The 20,439-nt window shown below is 31.0% G+C and overlaps 1 protein-coding gene across 1 annotated transcript in view; it reads left to right on the plus strand.

The window, feature by feature from the left end:
- Positions 1–19,660, plus strand: part of LOC136276432 (neurogenic locus notch homolog protein 2-like) — an 85,141-nt gene extending 65,481 nt beyond the window's left edge. The window contains exons 29-60 of the mRNA XM_066088366.1: positions 113–274; positions 407–450; positions 563–582; positions 726–841; positions 1,296–1,451; positions 1,947–1,999; positions 2,677–2,807; positions 3,062–3,162; positions 3,400–3,558; positions 5,999–6,045; positions 6,773–6,886; positions 6,990–7,118; positions 7,243–7,362; positions 7,832–7,869; positions 9,007–9,104; positions 9,206–9,367; positions 9,483–9,532; positions 9,617–9,639; positions 9,843–9,958; positions 10,063–10,206; positions 10,409–10,467; positions 10,579–10,692; positions 10,877–10,920; positions 16,076–16,167; positions 16,850–17,005; positions 17,342–17,388; positions 17,470–17,592; positions 17,738–17,766; positions 17,937–18,040; positions 18,329–18,487; positions 18,812–18,855; positions 18,961–19,660. Coding sequence (XP_065944438.1) covers positions 113–274; positions 407–450; positions 563–582; positions 726–841; positions 1,296–1,451; positions 1,947–1,999; positions 2,677–2,807; positions 3,062–3,162; positions 3,400–3,558; positions 5,999–6,045; positions 6,773–6,886; positions 6,990–7,118; positions 7,243–7,362; positions 7,832–7,869; positions 9,007–9,104; positions 9,206–9,367; positions 9,483–9,532; positions 9,617–9,639; positions 9,843–9,958; positions 10,063–10,206; positions 10,409–10,467; positions 10,579–10,692; positions 10,877–10,920; positions 16,076–16,167; positions 16,850–17,005; positions 17,342–17,388; positions 17,470–17,592; positions 17,738–17,766; positions 17,937–18,040; positions 18,329–18,487; positions 18,812–18,855; positions 18,961–18,971 — 2,965 coding nt within the window. The 3' untranslated portion in view covers positions 18,972–19,660. The remainder of the gene's footprint in view (positions 1–112; positions 275–406; positions 451–562; positions 583–725; positions 842–1,295; positions 1,452–1,946; positions 2,000–2,676; positions 2,808–3,061; positions 3,163–3,399; positions 3,559–5,998; positions 6,046–6,772; positions 6,887–6,989; positions 7,119–7,242; positions 7,363–7,831; positions 7,870–9,006; positions 9,105–9,205; positions 9,368–9,482; positions 9,533–9,616; positions 9,640–9,842; positions 9,959–10,062; positions 10,207–10,408; positions 10,468–10,578; positions 10,693–10,876; positions 10,921–16,075; positions 16,168–16,849; positions 17,006–17,341; positions 17,389–17,469; positions 17,593–17,737; positions 17,767–17,936; positions 18,041–18,328; positions 18,488–18,811; positions 18,856–18,960) is intronic.
- Positions 19,661–20,439: the final 779 nt, after the last annotated feature.

The raw sequence follows: 20,439 nt of genomic DNA on the forward strand, positions 1-20,439 counted from the left end.
AGATGTGTAAATATGTTAAGATATACCCATTCATACATATACTTATTTCACCAAAACTCGAATATGTCTTAATGATTTAAACATTGACTGTTATAACATGTTTACTTTACAGCCCTCTTTTAAGACCTGGTTACTTGTCACCAGGAATAACAATAGAAGAGGTGAAGTTTGAAAAACATCACAACAACACCCAAGTATACAACACTGTAACTACTGTGAAGGCTGAAACAAGAGGGCAAAAGAAAGTCTGCTTGCAAATTTATAATGAACAAAGGTAATCTTTAATCTTATAATAAAATTAATGACTCACGGGAATTCAAATATTTTTATTTTGATGTCAATTTAAAAAAAATGATGTGTCGCTTAAATGTATAGTTCCAAGAACAATAGTTGCCCCTTATTTTAGATTGACGTCTGATGAAGCATGTTTTAACCTAACAGTTGTTGAAGGTATTCGTTTTTCTGCTTTTATTTTAAAATTTAATTTCGTTGATAATTGTTTGTTATTAATCTATATTATGTATATCGTAGATCATGCTTAATTCTTTTTTCTTGCAAACAGGTTTTGAACACATCATTCCGGTATGTTGTAGCTGTTTATTATAAGTTATTGCTTTTATTTCGTGTTAAAATGTTTCTTAGCTAATCGCTTTTATCCAACTGTTGTCAAAAGTTATTTAAAAGATTCCCAAAATGTTTGTATTGTCTGAATATTCATTATTTAGATTATTGCCCATTTCATACCACCTACAGCATCGAATAACACAGTGATGGAATGTGAAGTGGGGCGGCCCTGTCACATACGTCTGTGGACTTCAAATAAATTTGGTGTCAATTCATGGTTATTTACTTAATATTCGTTTATTCATAATATTCGAAAAAAAAATTGAAACTGGATTTGTATAAATTAATCATTTAGAATAATCTAAGGACTTAAATCGTTCAGAAGTTATTAGATGTTTCCAATATTCTAGTTATATTTAGAAGTTGAGGAGGCTTTATGGTCAACAAGTTAACCAACAGATATACCTTAAATCTTTACATATGATTTTTAAGCTGTAAGGTATTATAAAGTAATTGAAAATTCCATATAAGTAAGATTTAAAATATAAGCATATTCCTACATCTTTGTATATAGCAATTCTTCTCGAGGACATTAAAATAGCTGTACATGGCCACAAATAACGAACCCCCTTAGAAGAACATCTCTTAAAATTGATGCTGTTTGAGTTAAAACTTATGCAAGAATATTGGAATCCAGTGATTTGAATACTGTTTATAATTTTTCTTAACAGTCCTTTTGTAAAAAGCAGTAGAGCTATTGAGGATGGCGTTTACGTCTTCCAAGAACCAAACTCATTGAAATCGTGTGTAAATGACGTCAGCATTCAGACATCGAACACTCGGGTGTCGCAACTGTGTTTTTCCGTATTGGAATCTCGTAATTCAAGGTAGTGTTATAATTTTCATATTTATAAAATCTATATCAATGGCAACAAATCTCTCATTTATTCATTGTTTTCAATCAAAATTTCATTTAATTTTTTTTTTCAAAAATACTTTATATTTGCATAAATTTGATTATATAGGATTTGCGAATTTTTAAAGGATAAAACTAGGTAGAAGATCTGTAGGCAAATTTTTACGGGCAGTTGAATATTACCGAAATTCGTTTGATGGCGAGCGAATTTAGGAGATGTACAAAATTAAACTGGTGACTTCTAATTAGGGGGGAATTGTTTTCCTAACTTTTGATGATTTTCTTATTTTTGCTTTATATAACAAAACAAATTTGACCGAGTTTTCGGATAACATTAAATTAACTTCGAAGCGAAGCGCAGTTCCTTATCAAGGGGCAAATATAATATATAAATTGTCAATGTTGCTCGAAAATAGAGTCAATTATTTGTAAAGTTATAACTTCTAACGTTTTCTTTAATATTTAGGTTCACAGGGGAGAAACGATGCTATCAACTCGAAATTGTCTCTACATTAACAGGTAAAACCCGATCTCAAATAAATTATTTGTTATTTTTTCTAAATATACACTTAATAAAATTATCCTTTCACTTAAAGTTGAAACCTAGTAAATGAAAGGAGCCTACATATTTTTGAAATTTGACATATGAATTTCTTTAATAATGCTTCATAACAGTAACTTGGTTTTGTAAGGTGTACCGGAGCTTAATTTTAATATATACACAATGAAAAGTGGTGTTTTCAACTGTCATTTGCAGTGAAATATGAAGTAAACAACTATCATTTCGGACCTTTTTCTGGTTTTGACAAATAAAATATATCTATATTGCCAACATCCTCTCTGAAACCTAATTCAAAATGTTCTTGACCTCTTTTTTAAAATGATTTTAAATTTAATATATAGGTATCGGGATTATTTTTTGTGGGATTTCTAATGAAATGTCAAGAAAATGTTTCATTTTCAATATAATTTTCTTACTGTCAAAAAGTACAGGGAAAATAAATATCAAATTAATTATGACGTCATTACGGTTAAATAAAGACACTCTGGAATCATTTACTAAATTTTGATCTTAACGTATTTTTATGTTTTGTTTTTGTCAAAAATCTTACAGAAAAAAGTATTTGCCACTTGTTTAGTATTACGGTGTGCATTGCAATAAGCTCAGAATTGTATGTTTTACTTTCGTAAACTAGTTCGACCACTTCCAACATCTAGTTCTGTAACTTCATCAGTGGCTGTAACAACATCACTCGCCACTCATAAACAAACATCAGAACAACCGGTGACAACATCTGATAAATTGCAAAGCCCGCTCTCTTTACAAGTATGGATACATTACCTTTCTTATCTTCAAACTCCTAATTCTTTTTGTAATAATAAACTTTAGTTTGCTTGATGAAAGTTACTGTATGAACACATTTTCTGATGGTGATGAATCAAAATTGTGAAAAAAAATGATATTTACTTACTAGTAAAAATTTTCAAATTCAAACAAATATAATTTTTGAGTTTTGAACATTTTGTTGAGATTTATAATATTCATTGAATTAAGATTCTTTTTCTGTTTGTTGATTTTAGGGGCGTCCATACTTTTTATCTTTTCCAAGAAATAAAACCACTAGCTGTGTACAAAATGTATTGTGTACCTTTAATGTGTATGCAATTTCAACATTTTGTAGGTAAATAGTTTTTCTCTTTCTCTCTCTCTCTGTCTCTCTCTCTTTCTCTCTGAAGGAAATATTTAAAATGGTAGCAGTTTTTATAGATTTTTGTAAAATATAATTATGCTTTGCTTTGTAATTAATTGTGAAATTTCTGTTATCAATCATATTGTAGTCAAAATTATTTCAAATCATTTCGAACCTGATTGATTCGCGTATTAATAATATAAACTTTCATTATTCCAATACTTTCAGAAACATCAACCATATCGAAAATGTTCCAAATAGTGAGGAGAATGTGACAATCTACTTCAGCACCCAAATGGTTGGGATGATGGAAACCAAAGCTGGACGTGTAGAGTTGTTTCCAAGGACGACTGGACTCAGAAAAATATGTTTAAAAGCGTCGGACTGGTAAGTATGACTAAGGGGGAACAGAGGGCTGCAGTGTTAAATTATTTGCCAATGAATGTTTTCGCTTTTTATAACTCATTTTCATGCCTACTTTCTTACCTTGCAAGGGAGATATTTTCATAGGAATTATCCTTCTTTTTCTGGCATTATGAATTTTTTAAGCAATTTCAATTATTTGCAAAAATTATTTTATTTGATGGAATTTATTTACAAATCATATTCATTAATATTGAGAAATAATTTAATTCTGGTTGTAACACGCTTTCTGATTGGTTGAAAAATTTATTTTATATCGTATAAAGAATGTTGCCTACGTCATAGTATGACAAACGTCAAAAACGTATCAATCCGCCTGACGTTACGTTTGAATTTTGTACAATTTGATGTCATTTTATAGATCAAATGACTGTTTTTATCAACAATTGATCGCAAATAAATTAAATTATAAGGAATGAATTCAATATTTATTAGTTTTATACGATATAAAATGGTTTGGAACAGTTTACGCTTTTTTATAAACCGCTTCGCGGTTTATAAAGCGTAAACTGCCCCAAACCATTTTATATCGTATAAAACTAAAAAATATTGAATTCATTCCTGAACGAAAACAAATTTCAAAATTGTTTACAACATTGCCTTTTTTACATAGCAAAATCATAATTTTATCAATATATTGCTGAAATCAGCACTTCAAACTTTGAAGTTTTTTATTCTAAATTTGATCAAAATGTGATGACTTGTCAAAAAATTTAAAAAAAAAACACTTCATATATCAACCTTAGCATGTTCTTTATAGCATATAATATTTTCATGGCATTATGACCTTTTGTGACAAATTTTGTTTGGAACCATAAAAAAGTAATGCATTAATTAGAATTATCTATCGTCCTGAACAGATCATTATCAGAATATATATCTGATTATATTAACCGCTTATGATTTTGTACATTTACATTTCAAAAATTATAGTGTTAAATTTCCACCAGCTCATTTTTGACAAAGACTACTTTAGAGCCGTTTAGTACGGGAAAAAGGTATATCAAATCCCGTATGACATCATAATGAATAAATGACATCATAGCAATATACAACAAAATCAATTTTGACGTCATAATAGAGTTACCATACCGAAGCATCATTGCAATGATAGTCACGTGATACGTGTCCTGTTCCCCCTTAAAGTAAATCAAATGATATTCAAAGATGTTATTCATGTTAAACTTAATTTCTCATGAGTTATTTCTATTCGCTCAGTCAAACCTAAGGTATTCAATGGATAATGAACGGATGTTGAACAATGTTGAATCATTTTAAATTAGTTAAACATTTACTGCAAAACAACAACGAATGTAAAATGAACAAGATTCACAAGACTGATCACATATCAGAAGCCGTCCATTCTGCACCTAAAACTTTTTTGAAGAGTAATCTTCCCTCGATGAAAGGAAGAAAAGGTTATTTTTTATTTCATATCTGACAAAGGAGAGAGTTATGCATACATGTATATTCACCATGATACTTGTACAAAATGATTGTTACTGTTTACAGTATCTTAAAAAAGACATGCGCTGCCCATAGACTTTAAATTAAACGTGCAATTTAATTGAAAATAATTAAAATTTTGAAAACTTCTTTGGCGGGCTGCTTTTATTTGATAACATCTTTGAAATAATACCAATGTAAAATATCGGACCATTAATAAGGCACAAAAACTGGTCGTTATACATTGGATACCTTAAGCATTATATGTCTACCTTTTGGTATATTGGTGCTTACAGAGCCCATTCATTTGTAATAATGAAAAAAATGATTCTCAATCTTTAATAGAGGTAAAATTGATATATTTCGTATTATCAATCAGAATAGTTTCGTAAGTTAATATTAAATGAACCCTTATCCTCGTGAGTAATTTTATGCTTTTTTATTATAAAGATTATATTTTGAAAAATTCATTATTTGTATTCGATATTTGACCCATGAATTAGAATAAGACTGTGTGGAAATTATGAGGACACATTTCGTGCATCTCATCCAGCCTTATCTCACAACAAAATCATCAGCCGCTTACTCATTTAAGTCTTTAATCGATTACTTTTCCTTGCATCTTGTCATTTGATAGCTTAGTTAATTTGATTATATTTATTACCGTACAAATGCAAGAAAATATCCAAACCAACGTTATATTGGCATACATTCAGCTAAGATAAAATAAGGAAGAAGTAAATAATAGTACATGTAAACTAAAACGTGGTAACGTAACCCTCAACCACAGAAAAAAAACCGAAGCTTAAAACACTAGTGAACACAATCTGTGGTTTTTAAAAATTTGTTTATAATATGGGTGGCATCATATACTACTGTGGTTTTTTTTAAAGCTCTAATTAATTTGTTTGGTTTTTTTTGTTGATGTTCTTAATTTAGATATTTATTTTTATTTCAGCGATTCGTTTACTCAAAAATGCTACCACATTACAGTTCTTAAGAATAGTAAGTACAAGAATTAGTGTTCCAAAGCAAATCTTAGAAGGATTTTTTGTGTTTTATAAATATAAATTATAAAATTTATCAATATTGGCTCTCAGTTTATTTTATTTTAAGCATATTTTAAAAGACAAATTCTTTCGGCAACTATGACATAAAAGAAATGTTTGTTATACATTTACACTGCTATAATATTATTTCATTTAAAAGAGACTTAGAAGCTAAATAAATTTCAATTTTATTTTTATGTCTTTTAATGACTAGAATGGTTGATTAATTTTTTTGGATTCGGCAATAATTTTTTAAAATGAAATATAACGTTACAAGCAAGATACGGAGTTCAGAATGTTCATTTGGTAAACAAAGTTCGAGTCTTGTAATTGTTAACATTTGTTTCATATTGTTATAATTTTCAATTAAATAATACTTTTTGTTGATAATATTATAAATGTACACAATAAGTTAGTGTACATGGTGTGCCGCCAATCAGTTTGTAAAAAAAAAAACCTGTTAGTTTCTTACTTACATCATTTGTAAACAAATTCAGGACTCAAGCTTTGTTTACCAAAGATTCTGAACTCTGTATCTTGCTTGTAACGTTATATTTCACCTAAAATGATTTCTTACCTCTGTATCTCGCTTCTAACTTAACTCTTACATACAAACTTTGATAAATCATTCAAAATGCTTTGATTCCGTAACAAAATTTAAAGAAGCAAATGTGGTGTTTTAGACCCATGTGAGTCATCCCAGTGTCACAATGGTGGACAATGTGTCATATTCAACGGAATTGAGGGATTTAAATGTTCTTGTAAATATGGATATTCAGGAGTACTATGTGAAACAAGTAGGTGGAACGGATTGTTTTTATTAAATGAGTGAAATTATTTGAGTTTATAAGTCAAGTACTTTATATCCTCCCCTTATTTTTTTTTTTTTATTATTATCAGAGATCAGACCATGTATTGACAATAATCCTTGTCGTGACAATTCAACATGTATTCCTTTAATATCGGAACCCTTTTATAAATGCCTTTGCTTAAGTGGGAAAACCGGTGTCAGATGTGAGATCGATGAAGGTACATACACTTACATATCGAATCCTAGATTAGATAGTGTTTAAATAAATCATCAAATGTAAATCGAAAATTGTCCTGGATCAAATACTATTCTTCTATAAATATAAAATGAGTTTTGTTTTAGGATATCGCGATGCATGTAAAAATTCATCCCGTTGCAAAAACAGTGCTGCGTGTTACTTGGAAAATCAATCAGAGTCTTGCATTTGTCGACTAGGTTACAGCGGACCTACATGTTCTATAGGTAATGAACACTATTAATGTATGCTCCACTTGGTAGACTTGCTTTTAGACAATTAAATAATAGTATTTTTAAGTTAACTTTAAACATAGATATTAATTAATGAAATACAATAAGCTCTCTCAATAGATTTAATCTCAAATCATTATGATCGGGGATAGGACAAGGTCTTGTTTAATATGCCTTCCTTAAAATCAGACATTAATGTGCTTATCATGTGTTAAAAATTTGGGGACGTAAATGAAGTCTACTATCAGAAATTATTAGCCAAAACTGAATGTTAATAGAAAAAAATACATCGAAATTATAGGTCTGAATGTCTGAATGTGTTTGTTTTACTTTTTTCGATAGTGTTTGTTTTATTGTGTATTAACCTAAAAAAATATATGATAGAGAAATTGTAAGAATGTTTTAATATTTTTTCATGCCCAATGTCTATTTAATGCATATATATATATATTTTTCTTTGCAGAGGCACACAAGAATCTGAGTCATCCAGTTCATACAGGGGTAACATTTACCTTTCATACATATACACGGATCTAAGCTTAATATGAAAAAAGATGAACAAAATGGATTTATTTCAAACCAATTTTGTGATACGATTTTACAATTTGCAAAAGGCTAAGTTACTCATGAGAGGTAAAACAATGCAATATCATATTTTGGGACATTTGTTTATGATTATTATCTTTAATTGCTCTAATTCTGCCCAATTACCCAAAAAGTATAAAGTTGAAAAAGAATAAAAAGACCCCCCCCTTCCGAATTGATAAGGCTTTTGGTTGAGAGTTAAATTAATTAAAACTGAAAAGTTTCTATTTTCGAAAAGCTGGTGATCTTTGTATCTAAATTCACACGTTATCAAATAATACTGATGAAACGAATACCAGCATTTTTTATGTCTTCACTTTCATTTGTATAAAAACTATCCAGTTTTCGCTCAAGGGATATCATAACTCGGAGAAAGTCCGTTTAAATCAACTTTGCTAACTTTAATTCTTTCAACTCTTGAAATTGATACTAACAACACTGAGATGTCCGTTGAATGTTAGGTATATGTAGCTACTATTTTATAGATTTCGTAAGCTTCTCATCCAGTCTTCCAGTTTTTTTTCATTGGTTCCTAGTCAAAACCGGACAACAATTTAAACGTTTCCTTATTGAAGAAACTGAGAAAAATGAGACCGCGTTGTTACTTTCTTGGATTTATAATCGCTTATTTACGCTTGATGTAGTGCCTTGATCTACATTTTGATGAAGCCATGTTGATCACTGTATGAATGAAACGTGTTAAATGTGCAAGCGAAGTAAGCACTATTTGTGCAAGATAATTCAGGTTCTTTGAAAATTCTTATAAAAAGGTATCGTACCCTTTTTATTGATTTGTAATTCAGTGCATTTTTAAAACAAAAACTACTATATAGTTCATGTGAGCAGAAATCAATCTAAAAATTGATATATATATATATATATATATATATATATATATATATATATATATATATATATATATGCAGTCTAAATGCCTCGGACGAAAAGGCAATGTCCGTGACATTCTCGATCGGTATATATACCCCTGTAGCAGTTGAGAAGCGATCGAAAATAATACTTTAATGAATGCATTTTTACGTACCTATATTACAGGCCAAGTTTACAAATGTTGCTCTACCTAAGTCTGTCATCTGTTATGTTGCATTTCCATGCGATGTTCCATTCACAGTTACAAAAAGCATGTTTAACAAGTATGTGAATCGGTTATATTGTGGATTGATTTATAAAAAAATAGACACATAATGTAAAAAATCCAAACTCTACGGCTTCATTTTATTCATTTGTTTTCTAGACCTATCGTGGTCCCAGGTCATACTGATACAACTTTATACATAACAAACTATGAGCTCGATCACGAAACATCAGCTGCCGGCATTGTACACGGTGTTATAGAAGTTGTTGGGTTTTCTCCAGGATCTGCTAGTATTTGTATAGATTCTGTCGATACAGCTTGGTAACTATTCTTTTATGATAAAAAAAAAAATGAATCAAAATTTCCTGTGCATAATTATTGTTTTTTTAGTATAATGTTACTGATTTGAAAAGTTACTATATTTTCAACATTAAAGGAAATCAAGAATAGAAGACGAAATATGTTTTAATGTCCAAGTTGTACATGGTAAGTTGAAGTGAATAATTAGGTAGATTTTATCATTTTTCTTTCTATGTGCATATTTTTTAACTCATCAAAATTTCGTTTCAGGAAATTATTATAAACAAAACAATGTAAGTATTCAGTATAAAAACAGTTTCCAGCTCAAGCTCATTAACAATTATAATTTTTCAGTTTTTAAGTATTATAATTATTTCTTAATATTAGAGGATGTGTGTAAGAGAGAGAGAGAGAGAGAGAGAGAGAGAGAGAGAGAGAGAGAGAGAGAGAGAGAGAGAGAGAGAGAGAGAGAGAGAATATAAACATTTTTTTACAGGATGTGCCTCATTTCGTTAACCCATCATTTGAAACAAATAGCATGTTTCGTTGTTTGGTTGGAGATGATTGTCATCTTAATCTGTGGGCAGTTAACAGCATTAAAGAACGGGACTGGTAAGTAATTTCCTTCTTTAAATACTTTGAATAAGAGATTAAACCTGTTACAACACGAAGCAATAAATATGAATTTCAATATCTTATCTTCTCTGTTTTAAAAGCCCAGTTTTAAAATCAGAGAAAAACATTGGATGCAGCGTATTCGTTTTGCCACCACTTAATCACACCTTGTCACCGTGCATTTATGATGTTGCAGTCATATCCAACACGGCAACCAATGACACGTTGTGTTTTTATTTAGAAGGGTATATTTGTTTTAAATACTTTGATTAACCTTAGTTACAAGTGCATAAGTATTTTTCAACAAACTGTGATTGAACAAAAAACTTTATTTCCATTGCTATGAACCAGTTTCTATCTTTTAATTCGTAATCATTTTATCCATTTTTTCATAATCAGGTTTACAATTTCCTTCAATATATGAATATGTTTGTGCCCTATTTCTAGAGATGGCGGAGTAGTATTTGATAGAAGATGCTACATTATCGAGATCACAGCTTCAATGAGTAAGTTTGCAACATTGCAAGATAATGACTTATTTACAAAATAAAGTTTTTATCATATTTGTAGAATATGAAATGCAATTTAGTTTTCTTTATTGTAATGTTTTCTTTAAGGAAAGGGGTCTTGTGCAAACGATATCTGTTTTAATGGTGGATTCTGTGATGGTCATACAACGACGAAAAAATGTTTGTGTCGCACGGGTTTTTCAGGAGAAAACTGCTCATCAAGTAAATATGATTTAGAAATAATAAAATCTTAGTCCAAATGATATGTTTGCTATTGATTTGAATGCTGACTTACGGAAATCGAAGATTAGGTAATTGATTTAAATAATCCCCTTGAATGTATAATTTGTATGTATCCAAATGCTAACTGTATGTGTTTACTAATGATATTGCATCTTATTCTTAGGTAATGGTATTCCTCAAGCTGCCAATCAACAGAACGTGCATCACGTAAGTGCATTTTACCTGGAATTGTAATCTTTAAATTGAATACTTTACATGTCTCAATATCATTTATTTTTCTTTAACTGTCCTTAAAAAGATTAGAATCTGAATTTTTTTCTTCAAAAAAGCGTACTGTTTATATTTTAAGATATTTTTTGTTTTTAGCTCACCTGAGCTAAAAGCTCGTGAGCTAATCTGATCACATTTTGTCCGTCGTCGGTATGTCTGTCCGTCTGTAAACTTTTAACATTTTTTAACTTCTCTTAAACCAAATTTGGCACAAAGCATTCTTTTGGGAAGGCAAATATAAGTTGCAGAAAGAAAAGACCGATCTATATTCAAAGCGGAGAAAACCACGAAAATGTAGAAAAAGGGGGCGAATTCTAAAAAAAATCTTTTTCTCAAGAACTAATGAGTTAAATTCAACTCAACGTAATTTAGCATAAATATTCCTTATGGTAAGGAAAATGTAAATTGCAAAAATTAAATGCTAATTCTGTTTCAAATCTGAGTTATTACGAAAATAATAAGGAAGGAAAGGCGTGTTTCAATCAGTTTATAGCTTCGGGTTCGGTATTCCATACGAGTCTTGGTAAAATGGGTCGGAACAAAATAAAAGCCAGATCAGATCGAGATTTTTCAATCTACGACGATAATGATAACCAATGTCATTAAAATTTTCAGAATATGTTACAGACCGGTATATTTTTATTCCCTGTAAATATTGATAGACAATAATGCGTATTGGAATTTATTGACGATTATTGATTTCCAAGTTGGTAAAATGGGTAGGCAAACCCGGGTTGGTGCACTTATTTAAGAATATGCTTAATAATTCATGTTTAATTCCATGCTTCTAAAACGAGGTTCTTTGTTAAAAGCAGCCGTGACGTATGATAAACGGGTCGATCTGACAAAGATGAATTTGTTTGTTGTGCTACAGTTTGCGTGCGAAGGGGATCTTTGAAACATAACAAAACATTGGTGCCGATTTTGTGAAGTATATTGAGGTAAAATATTTCAATGCGTTGACAGTTTTCACATATGACGGTGGTGCTAGATTGTTTTGAGTTTCATATCATTTTTATTATTTCTGCTTGTTAACCTGGGAACTATCGCCTTATTTTGTAATTTTTACGTATTAGATCAAACAGAGATTTCGGTAAATTAGACAGTTGACTGTTTACCTGCGCAAAATGAGCAAAATTTGATGATTTAACAAAGTACTAAAATACAATTAATTCTATCGGTAATTCGGTATGATCTCTTGTGTAATGGTTGATTAATGCAGTGTGTTTTGTTGAGATGCTCAGCATTTTCATCAGTTTAAATTGAGTTTAATATCGCTGACGAAAATATGTAGGTATATACATGTGTATATGATTCATTTTGAAAAATAAATTTTGCTCTTTATTTGTTATAGTGCATGTCTCTTATGTTTGTTTACAATCTCTATTTACTAACCATATTTTTGTGTTAAGCTTCGAATTATAAGCAAGATACAGAGCTTTGTTCACACTTCTATGTCTGTACACAGATCTGAGGCCGTTTTAAATTGATTGTTTTAAATGCTGAATAGGAAATACCAATTGAAACATCTTAAGCTAAATTTAATGAACTCATGTGAACAAAATATGACTCAAACCTAGCAGAATAGTGAGCTTTGTATCTTGCTTATAATTCTACGATTGACGCTGAAATATTACTTGATGATTAGAAATGCCTCGCTAAACGTTAAATCTTGTACAAAATAAATTAAAAAATGATAATATGTAACTACTCTCTGGGGAGGGGGGCTCTTTATACAATGATTAATATGAAATCTACGTAAATTATGATAGTTTTTCAGACACGAGTAAATAACAACGACACCGTTAAAACAGTTTCCATAGTTCTGACACAATTCTGTTACTGGGATTAAGGCATTATCGCTTTTCCTAAGAACATATTACAGCGGAAAATTATCATGGTTTGTAGCCATTTTTTTTAATAAAGATCAAAATGATGGATGGGCCTAAGTAAAATAGAGTGATGTGCCGGTTAATACATTGAATTTCATAGCTCTTTAACATGTCACGTGACAACATTTTTCATTCCAGTGTATTCATCAATCAAGTGTGAGTAAGGTTATTAAAGTCACACGAGTTTACGCCAGGTAAACAACAGTCGTTTTATTATAAGGGGGAAGACAAATTAAATTTTTGAATGTTTTTAATTTGAGGAATTGCGCGCATTAAGGTACAATGTTCTCTTTCACATCTATAGGAATTTTTTAAATAAAATACAATAACTATTATAATATATTTGTTTAAAAACGCAATAAATCGTAAGTAGTTTAGGAATAAAATGTACCTATATGCTCTCATTTGATCGCTTTATAAAGTGGGGGAGGGGGGGGGGGGGGTAGACCAAAAATATAGGGAATTGGAAGTTAACAGTGTACCCCTACCAAATGTTTAGTTTTATATCTTGCGTAGGATTTTCTTATTCTCAGTACATGTAAATAAAAAATAGTATTCCATAGAGGTACAAAGTCAAAGATTACTTGTATGCAAAAAAGTTTAAAATTCGAATACTTGACAATATTTATTTTTTGTTATTCTACCGAGAGGCCATATGACACAATGTCTTTTGAACGCCCATTATTGCTTAGACGAGTGATGTGGCCCCATGGGCCTCTTGTTTCAAGTTGTAACTGATAATATTTTAATATCAAGTGATGTCACTTTTGTAAGGTTTATATTTTTCCTTCTCCAGTCGTCACACACAACTAATTAAATATAATGACGAAATAAAAGACCGTTTAACACAATATTCGGATAGGTACAAAGAAGATGTGTTAAGCCCCTTTCACAATTGGTTCACGAGCACTTTACAACACTTTGCGACCGGAATTTTTTAGATTCGCACGAGCTCTCTCATACGTTGCACGAGCTCTCGCATTCGTTGCATGCGTTTTAGTGCTTCCATCAAGTCTCCTCTAAATAGTGGACATGCACACAATTCAGACGTGACCGAATGCGATCTAAATCACCGCAGTGCAACGCATGAACATTAGTACGAACGTTTTACAACGTTTTGTGTACTCGCAAGAGTGATGCACGATTTTTAAAGGTCGTAAGATGAATCGCAGTTGTTAATGCGTGTATTGTGCGACCATGAGACTGTTGCTCAACATGCTCGTGTTATCTTGCAACGTTTTACTATCATTGCACGACTTATCAGTAATATACCATGCTTTGCCACTAGTATAAATACCCTGTATACCATATCTGTTTCAGACCACAACTCATCAATATACATTTATTGCATGATGATGAGGGAACTATGAAGATTTATTTCTCCAAGAAAAGTGATATTTCCCCAGGGTATCGCCCGCGGAAATAAGTTTTTATGGGGGAATAACTCTTCATATTCCCTGAACATTAATGCAATAAACGAACAACATATGATTACACAAATACATTTATTTCTAAAAATTGTTTGATTGTTTGATTTCTTCTGTTACTCTCATTTTTCTTTCATAATTTCATTTCGAATCATAGATAGTTAAGTTGGTTTTGTTATATATAAAGAATCATAATGATTAAATATTTTTGATTTAATTATACTTGTCTACATCATGTGCTCATACCTATGAAATCGCCCTTTCACGTGACTTTTTAGACCAATCAAATATAATAGAATAATCATATTTAAGTATTATAATAAATGCTGCTGCATCTCTGTTTCTTCTTGGGCTGCATGTTCTCTCGCTTTCAACTGTGTCTATTGAAGAGCGTCGGAAATTGGCGGTATATATACCCCCTCTGACTCGCACGAGCCTTCGTACCATGGACCGCATGATCGCACGTCCAATCGCATTGGTGCACGTTCAATCGTCCGATCACCTTGTCTCTCGCGCGATCCTATCGCATTATCTTTCAACAGTCGCTTTCATTGTAAAACAGTCGCATATAGACGCAACATATATCGCAAGATTTAATGCGTTTACATTGCACAATGCTCGCTTAGATCGTGCGAATTTCGTACGAATACTTTTTTCGAATGGGATTATTTCGGCAACAGTTTACGATTCATATCTAATTTTATTTGTCGCACGAATATTCAGTCGCTTCTGCTCGTGCGCCAATTGTGAAAGGGGCTTTAGCATAATATTCTTTTTTCATTTTACAAAATTTTGTCTTTCTAATGAGCCGAAAAATACTGTGACTAAAATAATTGAAATAACAGTACCGATCAGACCCAACCTAATTCCAGAATGTACCCCAACTAAACCTGGGTTTACTTTCGGGGTTTACTTTGTGTTTACTCAGGGTCTACTTTTTGAAAAGTTGTGTGTATTTGGGGTTTACATTGGGTTTACTCGGTGTCAACTTTGGGTTTACCAGGGATTTGCTTTTGGGGTCCATTGTACGCACTGATGTGTGAAGTAGGCCCATTAATCTTACCATTTTAATAACTGCCTGTAGTTCCTGTCCCTTGCATATTCCGAATACTGTGGAATAATCATTGTTCTTGGGGGGTCCAATGTTTGTGGCTTTCGTGCGTAACCCTTGTCCACGAATTTACATCTTCACGAACGTATTTGCAAGCATATTTTTAATATTTATTTACGAAATAAAACTTGCTACGAATGAAATTACGTCCCACGAATATAGTAAATTTGGCTACCCTCGAACATTGACCACAACGAGTAAAAATGATACCACAGTACACATGTAACGTCTGCTTTAAGAGTATACTTCTGATCGGCGGTTCCTCTCTTTGTCCACGCTGGATTGCTTTTGGTTTACTCTTGCTTTACTATGGGTCCTCTGTAGGAAGCCCGGAGTAAACCCCTAAGTAAACCCAGGCTTTAATTTTGGTTTAGTTTCTGTTATGTTAGGTTTGATCTGTACTATACATACTAATAGCAATATATTCTGTAACACAATTTTATATAACAAAATATGATTAGGTAAAACAAATATCGGTAAATGTTTATACATGTATTTTAAAATCTTGTTCTAAGATACAAAACTCTTTTTTAAATATGACGAAATGTATATTTGAAATGCTAAAGAACAAAGCATTTTCCCAATAAGCCAATAAAGTAATCAGCAACAATTGTTAACTATTTGGAATATCATGTAATGATTGTTTTTTATGTGCAAAACAGCCACTGTTTGGAAACATGGTACTGCCTACTTTGGTGGTTTGTCCATTGAACGACGAATGCAAACTACAATTGTTAGTCACAACAAAAACAGAGTAAGTTTTTTGTATGAACCTATTTCGCTTTTCAGCATATATAGAATGAAATTAGCGCATAACTCTGAAAAAGTTTTGTAGAGTAGGATATAATTTTGGTAATATCATAGAAATTCCATCCAGCAAAAATACAATAAACGTCATTTTCATTTTGTAAGTATATTGCATGTTATGTATTTTTCATGAAACTTTTAAACTGTTTGTGATGGGGTAATAGGATATGACAAGCGGAACCGTATTAAAACCTTTCTCCTAGGTATTGCAAATGGGTTGTTTTGGGGTTTTTTACTCATCAGTTGCTCTGAGTGTGCTGTATACCTAATTGCATCTATAGAGTTTTAATATATTGCCATCGTTTCTTTCATTGAAAGAGCACATTTGTTCAATTCCGATGATAAATACTTTAGGAAAAAATCTATAAGTATGGGACGTTGGCAGCTTGCCTTGTTTTCTTTCATCGTAAGAGCACATTTGTTCAATTCGGATAATAAATACTTTAGGAAAGCATCTATAAGTATGGGAAGTTGGCAACTAGACGGCTTAAGTACAGATTAGGATGCAGTAGGTTTTAAAAAAAATAAGATAAAGTATCCTATCTAAAAGACCATAACAATGTGTCAGGGGGGTAGATGTAAAAGAAAATGTACATCATTTTTATGGAAATCAAATTTACGGATTTCAGATTTGAATTTGGTATAAACGCAGATCCTTCTAATATAGAGATTATTGAACCAGAGGAACATCGAGTATCAGAAGACTTTTTGATCACATTAGCGGTTGTACACCGAAAAGTTGGTTCTCATCAGCTTTGCGTGAATCTAACTTCGAAAACATCCAGGTAAGCTCTAACCATATAAATGTTGCTTAGTACTGTGAATTCATTATTTTACTTAATTATGCAATCCCGTTCTTTTTTTTTTTTTTTATTAAATTGCAAGAATATAAAATCGCCAACACGAATCGCAATTGTTTTAGTACTCAACTCCTATATAATTTATAGCGAGACTTTAAAATCTGCAAAGGCAGCTTATCGCTATATATTTCTCGCAGATATTAAATGCTCGCGTTTGATTTGGAATCTCCAGTATTGAGAAAATTTAGGTTGCGGTGTAAAATATTCAAAAAAAGTAACATGCATACATTAATAGTTGTTAAATAAATATATATTTTGCAGTTTGGTTACAGACACGCACTGTATTAACATTTTCAGCAAGAATACAGGTTTGATATTGAATAATTTTATTGGCAATTGAATCAACTAAGGAAAAAACCAAATACATATTTAGATATGTGTTGTTACAGTTACTGTCAGTACTGCATGTTCGGGGGATACGGTAGATGATTGTCGAAACCCTGCAGCTTTGCAGTTTATATGTGCAGACCCAACTACTGCAGAGTACTGTCGCAAATCCTGTAACCTTTGTGGTAAATAATGCAAACTTGTCAATGTCAAATATTTTGAGCTATTCATTTTAAATGCATTAATCACGAAACAATCATAAAGTGCTAACATACATTCCTGTTTTCAACATCTATTAATGATATTTCCTTTCAATCGTTTTTCTTTCAGATGTCCAAAGGAAAGACGAAATTGAAGAAGTAATTTATATTCAAATCACATTAATAAACCCTTAATTTTCATGATTTTAAACATTTGGATTTCTAAGGGATTATCAACACCGATAAATACTTGTATGCAAAACAGACGACCTAATGAATTGATATAATTTTGATTACAAATTATGAGAAAAACGTTTTTTAAATTACAGCTATTCCTTTCTCCGTCACCGACAAACACATCAGCGTTTTCGTGTTCCCCAGGACTTGAATGTCATATGATGCTTTATCTTAGACGAGGTTACAATGATATCTGGTAAGCATCTAAATTGCAATTAGAAAAAAAGTTCTTTTACTGTTTGAAATTTTTCTTAACTACGAATTTCACTTAATTATTATCCTCCGAAACATGATGACCACAAGAATAACTTGTCTTTTGTCTATTTGGTAAGAATTAAGGTAATACAATTATTATGATCCATTTCTATGTTGGTAAATACAAATTTGTAGGGAATATTAATAATATGTATTTGATTAACGTCTATCCGATGTTTTTCCTTTTCATTATCAAATGCACGTAATATCATATAACTATTTACACTAGTCCTGAAGTAATTGCTGAACCTACCGCCGGGGCATTTGTATCCATCTTAAACAATTCTGACTGCATTGAATGTTCCGTGGATGTTCTTATCAAGCTATCCCTGTCCCACCCAGGCCAGAGGGTGCAACAGTGTCTACATGCTATTGACAACGACTTTGGGTAAATTCTTATCGTCCAATGAAAAAGCATTGAATAAGTAAAGTAAAGTAAACAAAGTATTAATCATTTATATACATGTACTAATTTTACGTGTATGATTGATCACACGATATTCTTTGTCATCATTTAACTGAATATTAATTGAAGGTCTATGAAGGTGCCTGGGTAGCAAAACTATGTAATGTAGTCAAATTTGCGTAATTCTTTAAAAATTGTTCAATTAACTGAATCACAGAATTTAATATTAGGGTCTAAAAGAGTTACTTAGGACAATTTTTTTTTGCACAAGCGTATTTTAAATCAAAATTAAACTTTAATATTTAGTGTGCTTGAAAAGAGGTGCTTCTTTTTGGAGAACGTTATGCACAGTGAGTTTTCAACAAATTATCAATATTTAAATAAAATTCTTAAAATTCATTTGAATTCTTTCTAACGTGTAACATGTACTTCAACAAACGTTTTCCTTTTTACAGGTTCCACTTAAAGAGCTAACTAATGGGATGTTTTCACGTGAACTTATAAACAAAGATACGCTACAATATGTATTTGTAGTAAATACATTTGTACCTGTTCCTTATTGAAAATATTTGACCTTGTGAGAATTTAAATTTCCTATTGAAGGTCAGGATCTAGTAAACGAAAGGTGCCTTCAGGCTAATAAAATTTAAAATATATATTCTTTCAATGACGCATCATAACAATAGCTTTGTTTGATAGGGTGTACCGGGGCTAAAAGTTTTGGTAAACACAATGAAAAATCATGTTTTGAACTGCCATTTTCAATGAAATATGAAGGAATTGAGGAACAATTTCTGATTTCCGGAGCTTTGTTCATTTTGACTAATAGAATATATCTAGAATGCATACAGTTTCCCCAATAACGAAATAAAACAAGCTTTTGACCTCTTCTTTAAAAATGATATCAAATTTAATAGGTATCGGGATTTTTTTCCCATGATTTCACATAAAATGTCAAATTTTGTTTAATGTTCTACAGAATTCTTTTAAAGCCGTAAAGTACGGGGAAAAGATTCTTCAAATCATTTATGACGTCATAGTGGCTGTAGAACCAAAAAGGAACCCTGGAATAATTTACTAGATCTTGAACTTAATTATAACCAAACATACATAGTCTGCTATATATTATATCTGATTTCTTCTGTTTTAATACACTGTATCATTAAAAGTTTTTGCTTTAAAATTTGTATTTGTATTTTCTTAACTACTTCAATGGTATACAAATAATTCAGCGATTTAATTAGAGAAAAACATGCTCTTAAACCTTTTAAAAATTGAACGGTATGGGAGATAAAATAACATATATAAGGAAGGATGGCAAGACAAAAAGATAAACAATCTAAAAAAGTTCAATTTATGAATTTTAAATGATATAATTAAGCAATTTTCTTGTGTTACTAGGGCTTTAAGAGGAATGATTCAGAAGAATGAGTGCTGAATATAACCAAAACAAATTCCAGTGACAGGAAAAAAATTACACTCTCAATATTGTTACAGTTACATACTTAAAATTGTTTTATACCATAATGTAAATTGGAAGTACCAAATAACATAAATAGTAGGTAACATTTAGACAAATTAGTAATTTTAAAAAGATCCATTTATCTTTGCATCTAGAAAAGTATGACAAGTATAATTTGGTCGTCATTCGTTTCATCGAACATCGTTCAATCAAGACATGTTCTATTAGAATAAGTATTTTTAAGAAAGTTGTACGTTCAACAAATTAACATTCAGATTCCTCTAAATTATAAATGTATGATTTGATTAAACCATTTTCTAGATCTGATAGAGATATGTAGAGTCTAAAAATGGCTACGTCCGTTGATCCTTCTTAAATAAAACATTTTTGTTTCGATATTTCATATATAATCGGTAAAACAGATATCCTTTAATGTAATATTACTTTAGAAATTGACGATTTAGTAACATGA

Source organism: Magallana gigas, chromosome 6, assembly GCF_963853765.1.
Source record: "Magallana gigas chromosome 6, xbMagGiga1.1, whole genome shotgun sequence".
Taxonomy (NCBI): domain Eukaryota; kingdom Metazoa; phylum Mollusca; class Bivalvia; order Ostreida; family Ostreidae; genus Magallana; species Magallana gigas.